Source organism: Arachis hypogaea, chromosome 1 (genome assembly GCF_003086295.3).
Source record: "Arachis hypogaea cultivar Tifrunner chromosome 1, arahy.Tifrunner.gnm2.J5K5, whole genome shotgun sequence".
Lineage (NCBI taxonomy): Eukaryota > Viridiplantae > Streptophyta > Magnoliopsida > Fabales > Fabaceae > Arachis > Arachis hypogaea.
In genome coordinates, this window is record NC_092036.1 from 47,295,411 (window position 1) to 47,307,211 (window position 11,801).

At 32.7% G+C, this 11,801-nt stretch overlaps 1 protein-coding gene and 1 long non-coding RNA gene across 44 annotated transcripts; both read left to right on the plus strand.

The window, feature by feature from the left end:
- The first annotated feature begins 1,011 nt into the window (after nt 1-1,011).
- Nucleotides 1,012-4,948, plus strand: LOC112721875 (uroporphyrinogen-III synthase, chloroplastic-like). Of its 43 annotated transcripts, XM_072198260.1 has the most exons (11): nt 1,029-1,199; nt 1,269-1,403; nt 1,668-1,734; nt 2,191-2,309; nt 2,650-2,742; nt 2,850-2,905; nt 3,123-3,208; nt 3,834-4,012; nt 4,088-4,200; nt 4,283-4,396; nt 4,767-4,948. In XM_072198260.1, the coding sequence occupies exons 4-8, from the start codon at nt 2,201-2,203 to the stop codon at nt 3,883-3,885; spliced, it is 396 nt and encodes a 131-aa protein (XP_072054361.1). In that variant the 5' UTR covers nt 1,029-1,199; nt 1,269-1,403; nt 1,668-1,734; nt 2,191-2,200; the 3' UTR covers nt 3,886-4,012; nt 4,088-4,200; nt 4,283-4,396; nt 4,767-4,948. The 43 variants fall into 43 exon arrangements, with proteins under 43 accessions (XP_072054391.1, XP_072054412.1, XP_072054321.1 ...); XM_072198290.1 differs by having other exon boundaries at nt 1,012-1,199; nt 2,172-2,309; nt 3,839-4,200; XM_072198311.1 differs by having other exon boundaries at nt 1,012-1,199; nt 2,172-2,309; nt 3,839-4,200; nt 4,344-4,396.
- Nucleotides 4,949-8,773: 3,825 nt separating this feature from the next.
- Nucleotides 8,774-11,392, plus strand: LOC112789225 (uncharacterized). The gene is made up of 3 exons (XR_011880526.1): nt 8,774-10,346; nt 10,468-10,611; nt 10,709-11,392. It is a non-coding gene; the product is annotated as an uncharacterized lncRNA (long non-coding RNA).
- Nucleotides 11,393-11,801: the final 409 nt, after the last annotated feature.

Here is an 11,801-nt window from a genome sequence, read left to right on the forward strand (position 1 = left end):
GCAGATCTGAGGCAGATAGGATGGAAATGAAGTCTAAGGAGTAGGATGATGGACAGCAGTAGTCGGCGATGGCAACAGTTACGGCGGTGGTGATCAGCGATGGAGGGATTAAACGAATTAACTAGTGGCAATATTTTTCTTTTTTTCACTTTTTCTCTCTTTCCATTTTTCAATTTAATTTAGGAGATAAAAATAAAAAAGAGTGATAATAAAAGTTTAGCGGCAATAATGGTAATAGCTACTATAATAATTTAGAAAAATTAAAATTGAAAGTGAAAAAGGATAATAATTTTTTGGTAATAGTAATAATGGCCACTATAACATATAATATTAATGGCAAATATATAATTGCTTCAAAAATATAATTTAAATTAAGGAATTAATGGCCGTTATGTTATTGCCACTAAAAATTTGTCGCTAAAACATATTTTTCTTGTAGTGAAGATACCAAATCAATTCTTGACTCAACAACATAAATATTAATTAATTTACAAAGATATATTTTGAGTTGGATAAAATAGATATTAATTTGTTCAATGTAAAAAAAATAATATTTACACATTATATAATATTCTCTAAAATCTAAAACTTTGATTATACGTATAAATCATACATCCTAATATCACATTAAATAAAATAATTTTATAATAGCTAGGATAGATAAATATAATGTATAAAAACAATGTTAAAGCTAAATAAGTAATATTAAGCGTTCACTAAAAACAACAAATATGTATAATTGAATTTATACCCTAATGCCTAAATCTTTAACCCTACTCTTGAATTAGTTCTTGATACAAACCTATCCTTCATTGCTATTAGCGTATGTGAAAATTAGGTTTTGTTTGACAAAATACTAATTATCTTTTAAATATTGTGGCTGGTCCATAAAAAATGGAAACCAAATTCATTTCGTATGCATTTTGTACGGATTGAATCTGTACACTTGTGTCTACCCTTTTTTCTTATTTCTATAAATAAAAAAGCCGAGTATACATGTGGATACCTTTTGTCATTGTTCGTAAAGTATACATTTACACTACAACAGATACGGAGGATGGCAGCAGAAAATTGGCGGCCGTTTACAAACCCGCCGCAGATTAACAAGATAGCAGCGGTTGTCGTAGCGGTTTGACAACTGCACCAAAATTAAATAGCACAGCGGCGGTGACACGTTCCAACCGCTGGAAAGCAACCCAGTAATATATATAACAAATCAATATAGCGCGTTCATAGATAATCTTTTTCACGTGAAGTCAATTGTGCAGGGACGCGAACCACTTCTCTGAGAGTCCTTGCCGCCGTGGTGCTTCCCTCAGTCAATTCCAGTTGTCTTCTCCTTTCCATTGCTGTGTCGTTCATCGAGCCGCTTTCCTTCCCTCTAACACTGGTCCGAAACCTAGGTTTGCTAAACCCTCTTTCAATTTGGTTGAGTTTTCTTTTTGGTTTCACTTTTTAATTTGGCTTAGATTGATCTTGTTCTTCTTGATATGGGTTTATATAATCAAGAATCAGATTCGCACTTTTCAATTTGGCTTAGATTGATCTTGCTTATAAAGAAATCATTTGATCTATATCTTATTTTCAAATTTTCAGATCAAGCATTAATACTTGATAATGGTTTATAAGCGCCTAATTGCTTAACAATTGATGCTTGATACTTGCAGATAATGTGTTTGATTGGATTGTCATAACTTCCCCAAAAGCTGGTTCAGTCTTTCTAGAGGCATAGAGGTAAGATTTTAGATCTTGTTTGAGTACTTTATGCGGAACTACTGGAATATTTTAAATGATTTTGAAAAAAATTTGCTCAAACATTAGGAATACCCCTTGCCTTCTGTTGTAACTTAGTCCTATGGCCGGAATACTTGAAATGCAATTTTGTTATGTTACATGTGAACCAAATGTCTATATAATCTCTAATCTAGTTTGTGCCTGAGTTGTCATACTTGCAAATGTGAAATTGCCGCAAGATTTTTTCTTATATAAAACTGTTTGATGCATTTCGTAGTTGTACAGATAAATTATTATAGACAAAATAGCACAAGAAACAAAGGTTTCCTTTTATGTCATTCTTTACAGTATTATTCTTTTTATTTGCAATTTTAGATCATTTTCTTTTGGTACTTTGTTTCTTAAATACTTTGTTTTTTAACAAATGATTCTCCTAGCCTTATTTGTTGTCCTTAGAGCTGCTGGGATGCCTCATGTCAAAATAGGCGTTGTTGGCACCGGCACTGCAAGCATTTTCAAGGAAGCTATGCAATCTTCGAAGGAATTGCTTGATGTTGCCTTCGCACCATCAAAAGGTATCTGTGTGTATTCATGTAGGCTGAATTTGTATTATGCTCCCCATTTTTGCTTCTTTATCAAGCTGGATAACTGACTTAAGAAATATAAAGTAACATCTCAAAACTCGCAAGTATTTTGGGGTATTAGAGGAAAATGTGGGTAGTTCCAAGATATGCATCTTGATAGGGCAGGGCAGGAGATTGCTTTGCTTTGGTTCTGTGCTTCAGTGGTTCTTAGTGAAAGTGAATTGGGAGTCTAACCACACAGTAGATTAACATATTGTTGTTTAGTGTGAATCTGGAAATTTAAGCCGAGTCTTTTGGAAGTGAAGCTTAATATGGATTTGATGATTTTCAGCAACAGGAAAGGTTTCGGCTACAAAACTTCCAAAGATTGGAAATAAAACAACTGTTCTATACCCTGCTTCTGAAAAGGCCAGCAATGAGATTGGTAATAGAGTTATTATTTTGCACCTTTCAAACTTGGGTTTTGTATAACATTTGCTATTTTGAAGCTAATTGATATGCTAATCGTCTGTGTGATATTTATATAACCAGAGGAAGGACTTTCCAAGCGTGGATTTGAGGTTATTAGGATGAATACATACACAATGGTAAAAGATTTTAGCTTTACTGCTGGTTTCTTTCTTTCTAAAAGTATATACGATCCAATACTTAAGTACTTCCTTGCAAGCACCACATGTTGACTGTGTGTTTTATGTCATTAATTAGATTTAATTATTATAAATGTAATATTTACTAATGTTAAAGTGATCTATTTCACAGTCTTCTTTGAAATTTATGACAGTTTGATTCTCGCTTATTTGATAGGTGCCAGTTCAAAATGTAGACGAAATGGTTCTTAAGCAGGAACTTGCTTCCCCTGTTGTCACTGTAGCTTCACCATCTGCTATTCGGTTAGCCTTTGGTTTCTTCTTCTTTCTCTTTTTTATTTTGAATTTTGATTCTTGAATTTAAAAAAATTTCATATTTACTTCAAATCTAGGAAATGATTTATTATTATGTTTGGATTTTGTATTTCGGTTCTTTGCTTGTGGGATATATTTATTGAACACGATGAATCCAATAAATTATTTCAACATCCTAACTGGGTGCTGTCTTTGTCCCTTACTAGTTAAGCCTAATACTATCATATTACAAGAATCCTGGAGTACTTGGCAAGTTGGCCGTCTTATTTTTAATTTTCTAATATAGAAATAAGTATAATTTTGTTCTTAGCAAGTTCAGTCTTATTTATTTAGCACTTCACTCAGTTATTTTTCATTCTTCCTTTTATATATATATATATATATATATATATATATATATATATATATATATATATATATATATATATATATATATATATATATATATTTGTAATCATGGTGCATGTGAATGGAAATTAACTTATTATAACTCTTTTGCATTATCATTCTCATACAACAGAAATGATGCTTATGCAAAAATTATAATGACATTTTGCCATTCTTTTTTATAATTTTGTCATCTACAAATTCATTATGTTTTTACATGATATAGTGCAGAAACTGGAGAAGGAAGGACAAAATGTAATTTTGAGGTCCTAACATAAGACGCTTAAGCCAGAATGGGTGTGTTTATGTAGCCGTGTCTCAGATTTTGGTCTAATGAAGACAAACAATAAAGGAAGGGTGATTTCATTCAGTGAGAAGCCTAAACAATAAGACCTGAAAGCAATGGTAGAAAGCACAACTCATGCTTGTTAATATCAGTTTTCAGGATTTGGTTCCTACTAATGCTGCTACATAATTTAGCAAGTAGATACGACACTCTTGGAACTTTCACGGGAAGAGGCTGAAAAGAAACCATACATTGCTTCCATGGGAGTGTATGTGTTCAAGAAGGACTTACTTCTTAATCTACTAAGGTACTGCTAATTTTAACCTATATCTTGTAATGTGAAGTTCAATAATGACATATAACATGACAATAAATTGCTTGTTTTGTAGATAGCAAGCTAATTAATTTTAACAAAATTTATTTCATTCGGATGGCGCTTTCTAACTGCAGATGACTTTGGATCAAAAGTCATTCTTGCTTGTGCTAGTGAGTTTTGCATTAAGGTATGTTTAAAAATTTATTATTGCTTATGGTTTTACTATTAGTAATAAAGTATTATGCACATGGTTCCCCTGCTTCTCCATCTATGTACCATGAACCTAATTGATTGAATTATCTCCAAATAAAATACTCATAATCTAATCATAGAAAATAATAAATACATACCAAAACCAACCGTGAACCTAACTTTCTAGTAACTATGATTAGACAACTCTTCATTAGATAGAGCCAAAATGTGCATGTCTCTATTCTAATGTTACAAATCCTTGGTAGTATTTTATAACTAAGTATCAAAAGTCATATATATCTCTGGTTTAAGTGTGTGTTCGATTGTTTAATTAGACTAAAACATCGATATTTATCCTTATGCAGATTGTTGACTCAATAGTATCGCATGGATGAATTCCGTGGAAGGACAGAGTAAAAAATAGAATCCTAGGATTGGACTTATTTTGGTTTAAGCAAACATTTTTTTGAATTTGATTATGCAATTCTTGACAAGAGATTTACTATGTTGATATTTTTATAAATATATTATTTTATTTTTCAGTAAATTTTGTTATGTTTGCCATAAGTTTAGATTCAATAGATTAAAAATATTAAGATTTATAGTATTAAAAAGTCCAAAAAATGTATCTTTAAAATTAAACAAAAAAATCAGCATTTTTTAAAAGGAAAATCCAATTTTTTTTAAATTTGTATTGAAAATAGCGGCGGTTTTATAACCGCCGCAAACAGTCATAAGCAAAAACGCAAAACATTGCGGCGGTTCATAACCGCCAGTAAAGAAGGGACTAAATCCTAATACTTGTATATTGCGGCGGTTTAAAACCGCCGCTAAATTAGTTGCCGCAAAATACTAATTCAATGGCAGCTATGCCAGCGGTTGCTGAAAACCGCCGCAAAATCTAATCCCGGCGCCCATAACTAGGGTGGTCTGCTGAACCGCCGGCCTTTGATTTTGCGGCGGTTTAAAATCGCTGCTAAATAGAGAAAAAACCGCCGCTAAGCACCGCCTATGTTGTAGTGTTAATGACAAGCTATTTGTTTAATGTTATGCATTTGACAAGGACAAAGTTCAAAAACAAAAGGTTTATTTTATATGTGAATAAATTATTATTTTTTACCATAAACTAAGTATTTCATCCCCAATAATTCTAACCGTAGACACCTAGTAAAAGATGAGTAAGTTTTAAAAATTTAACCAAAATGGATAATTCATTTCATAATTTTGTTGCATGTTTTGAAAAAAGATAAAAGTATTATTCTAGTCTTAAATATTTGAATTTAGTTTTAATTTTATCTCTAATTTTTAAACGTATAACTTATTTTAGTCTCAAAAAATTTTAAATATCATATTCCATTCTCAAAAAATTTTGAACAGATTTAACGTTGTTCCATCATTAAATTTAACACGAATAACTAACATATTGAAGGGCTAATAACATTTGATTTCAGTACATAAGTAAAATCGATCCACTAACAATCACTAGTGTAAAAATTATTTCTCTTCTTCTGGTTGATAATTGATTGCTAAGATTTGGAATTATCTTACAAGAAGGAGATCAAGAAAAGAAAGCGTTACAAAAAAGTTTTTGTTATATTTTTCTAACACATAAAAGAATATATGACTTAACAATAATGTTGTAAACATCCACGTTACTCATTCCATTAACTATTTCGTGTCAAATTTAATAATAGGATAACATTGTACTGAACCCATTTAAAACTTTTTAGGATAGAAAAAGGACATTTAAACGTTAGAGATCAAATGAGAATTTTTGTTCAAATGTTGGGACTAAAATAATATTTTACCCTTGAATATAAGTTGTCACTATTTGAATTTTTCAAAAATATTTTTTTGTACACCAAAATCAACACTTAAATAAACTACCATGTATTTATGTAAGCGACCATTAGGCTTTCCAAGTAGACTTTTCTCCCCATTCGGTAATTGGGTCGAGGTTATAACTTAATTATCGAAAACAAATGTATTCATGTATAGGATTAACCACCAAAAAGGTGTTCAAATTATACAAATACTGACAACAATGACTCCACTTTTATTATTGACCAAAAAATCTTTAATAATTTAAAAACATGCACGAAATATTCATCCGGAAAGAGAAATGTACTCCGTTAACAAAAATGTATGTTGTGACAAATAGAAAAACATATGTGGCTACTATTGTAGCCATCCCCAAAATTGTTAACCCTAAACTCCTAAATCTCTATCCTCTTCTTCTCCTCCCGATACCATAACCACTATTGTAGCTTCGTCTTCTTCTCTTCCCAATGGCAGAAGCTCCAACACAACAATAAACTACACCCAGAACTACAAAGCGAGCACAATCGGAATCAAAAGGCAAGCGCGACGATCAAAATTGGAAGGCGAGCGCTACAACTGGAACGAGAAGGCGAGCGTGATGGGATGGGAGTTGGCTCTGCCTCAATTCTCCTTCCTTGATCATTCACCATCGTGACAAAAACCTCTGCCTCCTCTATTATTTTTTTCTCACTATCGTTGACTTGTTCACCATCCACTTCTGATTTTGTTTCTATTCTTAAATCTGTTATTGAAATCAGAGTGAGTTGCTATTGGCATTGTTGTTGTTGTTATTAGTGGTGATGGAATATGAGAGTGGGGAGATTTTTCAAAGGGGTAATGATGAGTAAGGAGTGATAGCAGAGATATGGTGACGGAAAAATGAGTGAAAGTTGTAGGTTAGTTGAGTCTTAGATGAAGGTGAGAGGGTTCATGTGGTGTTACGACAAGTATATATGAAAAAGGGGCAACCATGTGATGGTGGCAAGATGTGATGGGGTGGGCTTGGGAGAGAGAGTGACAGAGAGAGACGTATATTTCTCCATTTGTTACATCAGACATTTTTATTAATTGAGTACGTCTCTTTTGGCGGATGGGTATGTCATTCATGTTTATAAATTATTAAATGTTATTTTTGTCGATAATAAAAGTAGACGTCATGGCAGTCATCGTTGGAATAATTTGAAAATATTTTTAGTAGTTAATCATTATGTATAAATACATGTGTTGTTTAACACATTTTTAATGTATATTTTATTTTTTCATATATATTTTATATTAATAATTAATCTAATAATTAATTTTAGTGTATATTTAGTATTGTTACTAAATTTTTTTATAATAATAATCAAATTCACAGAATAAAAGGGGAAAATCCATGATGAGGAAGCTCTGCTATAACGAAATGACTTGAACCAGTCGATGATGTGAAATTGTGCACAACCATCAGACACGAATGTTGATTCTAGCTAGATCCCGAAACGGAAAGAGTATCTTTTATGAAATTTGAGTAATATTACGTATTTAAAAGAATTTAATTTTAATTAGTATTTAGTTAACTCTAAATATTAAAAATTAAAATTAAAATTTTAAATTTTAAATTTTAATGGTATAAAATAAGATGTTAGTTTAAAATATTAACTAATATTTATAAAAAGTATTCACTTCTTAATATTTTTTGTCAAATTTAATTTCCATATTACAATAATACACTTGATATATGATCTTTAAAAGGAACGTGATTAACGCAACGCAATGCACGCACTCGACCATTATTTTCTGCCTCGACACTTTTTCTGATTCTTACTCAAATTCCATTAGTTGAATTTAAAACTCTAACTACACGTACCATTCCAGGTAAATTCACGTGGCAAAATCGTTTGGGACTTTAATAGCGTAACAGCTGAACTCTAATGTGTCTTTCATTTAAAAGCATGCTTTTTAGGTGACGAAAAGCAGTAGCTGCAACTTAATAAACGACGGGTTAAGTCTAATTTCATGTTATTCAAGTCGGGTGGTTGCAGAAGATTTTTCAGTTGAGAATGACATGAAGGCGGTCATTGAAACGAAAACCAAATTAATTAAAACGAATTATTCAATTAACCCAAGACCTTATATAATAAGGCAATTATTTTGGTATTATTAAGATTTAAGAAAGAGTCTCACTAATGTAGAAAATGAATATTCTCTTTATTTTAATAGTGTTTACCTTTTTTGACTTTATAAAAATATACGGTGTAAAAAAAGTCATATTTAATAGGGTGTTCAAAACCGATTCAATTCAAACAAAACTGAACAATCGAACTAAAAAAATCAATAATCAAACAAATCAAAAATTGAAAAAACTGAAAAAATGAAATTTTGCAATTCTTTTTTCGGTTCTAACACCAAAAATTTGAACCAAACCGATAAAAAAATAATATATATATATATATATATATCAATTTTATACCTGGCCTAAACTTATTATAACCCTAATACTTATTCTCTCTCTCTTTCCCACTCATTCACGCCATACACATACATTGGTACTACCACTCTCCTCTCTTGTCACAGCTTAGCAATCGTCGTTCTCAGTCTCTCTCCACATCTTTCTCAGTCTCTCTCTCCGCTTTGTTCTCATTCTTTCTCTCCACGGCAGACTGGCTCATTGCTTCTCTCAACGTCGTCGTTCTCAGTCTCTGTCCATCGTTCTCTCTGCCATTGCCGTGGTGCACCCACTTCATTCTCGCTCCTCAGCACCATCGTTCTTAGCAGGCAGCAGTGGCGTGGTTCTCATAGTCGGTGTCATCATCGTTGTCAGCGTTGTGCCGTCATAGTGCTCCGTCTCTTCCCTTTATCGCTGCATCTTCCAACTTCCAATGGAGCCTCAGCCTCATGTATGAATATGATTCATTGATTTCAATTTTATTTTTGTTTAATTTTTTTTTGCTTTATATTTTTTGTTCTATTTTTTAAGATTTTTTTTCAATTCTGTTTTGAATCTTTGTTTCTATTATTCTAATTCTTGATGTTCTATTTGTAAGCTTGTTATGATTTTGATTTTTTAATTTTTATTTTTATGGTTTGTTATCATTCTGAGATTTGAAGATTTTTATGATTCTGTTATAATTTTACTATTTTGAATGGATTTGCTTTTTTGGAGCTTGGAATCACCTAGCAAGAAGGAGGAAAAAGGTGAAAAAATACAACAGCTAGAATCAACTAGCACTTTTGATTATGTTGATTCTCATTTTGTTGAATTTCTTCTATTCTGTTTTGTTTTATTCTAATTTTATTTGTTCTTTCTAATTTAATTCGGTTGTATTTTTTATTCACTTGGGTTTTATTTCTGATTTGTCTCTTGCTTTTTTTTTGCTTCTTTATTTTTTTTAGTAAGGTTGATTATTATTCTATCAACTTATGCTTTTTTTTGCAAAATTGTTAATAATTTTAATTTGTTGTGTTTCTGCTATTTTGTTAGTGATTTCCGCAAATTTGGTAGTGATTTCTGAGTCATGTTGATTATTGTGAGTGACTATGAAATAGTATACCAGGTTTTTGTTTGAATTAATTAAACAAATTGAACAAACCGAACCAAACCAAACCGATTTCAATGGGTTTGGTTTGATTCGGATAATTTTGACAAAAAATTCGAGCAAAACCGAACTGTAGTTTTAATAAACGATTGGATCGGATGACTTTTTTGTAAATAACGGAACCAAACTGTATCGCGAACACCCCTAATATTTAGATTGACATTATTAAAAATAAGAGTAAAATTATTATTTTCTATAATAATAATGTGTTCTTTTTATCAGGAACGGGCCTAAGTCCCAAAAACAGCAAAAAAATTAAACTAAGATATTTCTAGTAAAAATAACTCCAGGTTAATTTTCTCTAATCCGTCAAACCACCATGGGAGGAGCTTCCTCAAACCTTGTTATCCCTTTTTCCAAGCTGTGTCTATCCCTTGCGAAGGCATCCATGCATTGATTCGCCTCCGTGAAGATGTACCGCATCACCATTTTTTGCGGTTTTGTCATCAGCTCCTTCGTTGCATGGACCAGCGGCACCACCACATGCATTTTGGCCGCAGCATTTTGGACCAGGTTGAATGCACAGTTCGAATCCGACTCCACCTCCAGGTAAGGGATATTCAACTGAACAACAATCTTCATTCCAACAAAAATACCCCAAAGCCCAGCTAGTGTTATTGTGCATTTGCCCAGATTTATACTAAATCTGGCCACGATTTGTCCTTTGAAGTCGTGGATGATGCCCCCACTTTCTCCTTTACTACCCGGTTGGAACACTGAGCTTGGCCCAGCCTTCTTCAGGAGGTTTTCATCCCATCGAGATAGTTCTGGAACTTCTGAGCGCTATGCTACTTTGCTACATTTTGTTGCGAAGGTGATTATAGTTATCTGCTAGAGTAGTAATTATATGCTCGATGTGGGTATTTTAGTGATTCTGATTATTAAAAACTAGCTCATTTTTGTATCTCCAGGCACTGTTGCAAGTTATGACAAAGGTGATGGTCTACAGTATACCATTCTGATTTGGAGTGTTCCTACACAAATTTCCTTGAGCCACTCTGTATAAGCTTAGTTGAAGAAATCTTGTTGTAGTTCACTGTTGATAATGCTTGTCCAATGCTGCAGATGAACAAGCAATCATGCAACGTGTAGAGCAAAGTCTCTTCCATGTGGGTATTTTAGTGATTCTGATTATTAAAAACTAGCTCATTTTTGTATCTCCAAGCACTGTTGCAAGTTATGACAAAGGTGATGGTCTACAGTATACCATTCTGATTTGGAGTGTTCCTACACAAATTTCCTCGAGCCACCCTGTATAAGCTTAGTTGAAGAAATCTTGTTGTAGTTCACTGTTGATAATGCTTGTCCAATGCTGCAGATGAACAAGCAATCATGCAACGTGTAGAGCAAAGTCTCTTCCTCTTCTTGGCATCTTGGGTAACTCTCGTCTTCTGTAAGCCCTCTTATTTTCCTTTTAAATTTTATTAAAAGAGCTTTGTGAGTGAGCAACCAACTGAACGATTTAAGCCTTTGAGGAAGCTTAGCTTTCCAAATATTCTTGAAAATTTTGTTCGCTTCCTGTTCTTCTGTATAGAATAACTCGTACGATGACTTGATAGAAAATAAGCCATTTGGACTTGCTGACCAGCAGATAACATCATCTCCCATGTTAGGATTTGGAGCTTTAATAGTATGTAGAATGTCAATGATCTCTTCAGGTAAAACCAAGTTTAGAGCATCCCAATCCCATTCTCTATTTTCATTAATGTAGTATGCTACTTTTTCCTTAAGCTTTTTTTCGTCTAACTCAACCAAAGATGCTTCCTTTATATGATTATAACTGAGAATCCACTGATCTTGCCAAAATAAGATCTTGTTCGCATCTCCGAGCCTCCAAATGAGGTTATTTTTTTACCTTGCTCCATATCTTATTGATACCTAGCTATGCGTTTGAATTATTAGCTCTTTGTTGAACCTTCAGCAAATTATTGTCTCCACATCCATGCTTGGCGAGGATGACTTTAACCCAAAGCTTCTCCCTGTCATGTATTAGCCCCCAAGCCA

Bases quoted from the DNA above. Each gene is read 5' to 3' on its own strand.
- LOC112721875 (XM_072198220.1), top strand. From the start codon at position 2,159: ATGATTCTCCTAGCCTTATTTGTTGTCCTTAGAGCTGCTGGGATGCCT. The intron at 2,906-3,122 runs GTAAAAGATTTT...CTTATTTGATAG, and splicing joins GGATGAATACATACACAATG to GTGCCAGTTCAAAATGTAGA. The intron at 3,209-3,833 runs GTTAGCCTTTGG...TACATGATATAG, and splicing joins GCTTCACCATCTGCTATTCG to TGCAGAAACTGGAGAAGGAA.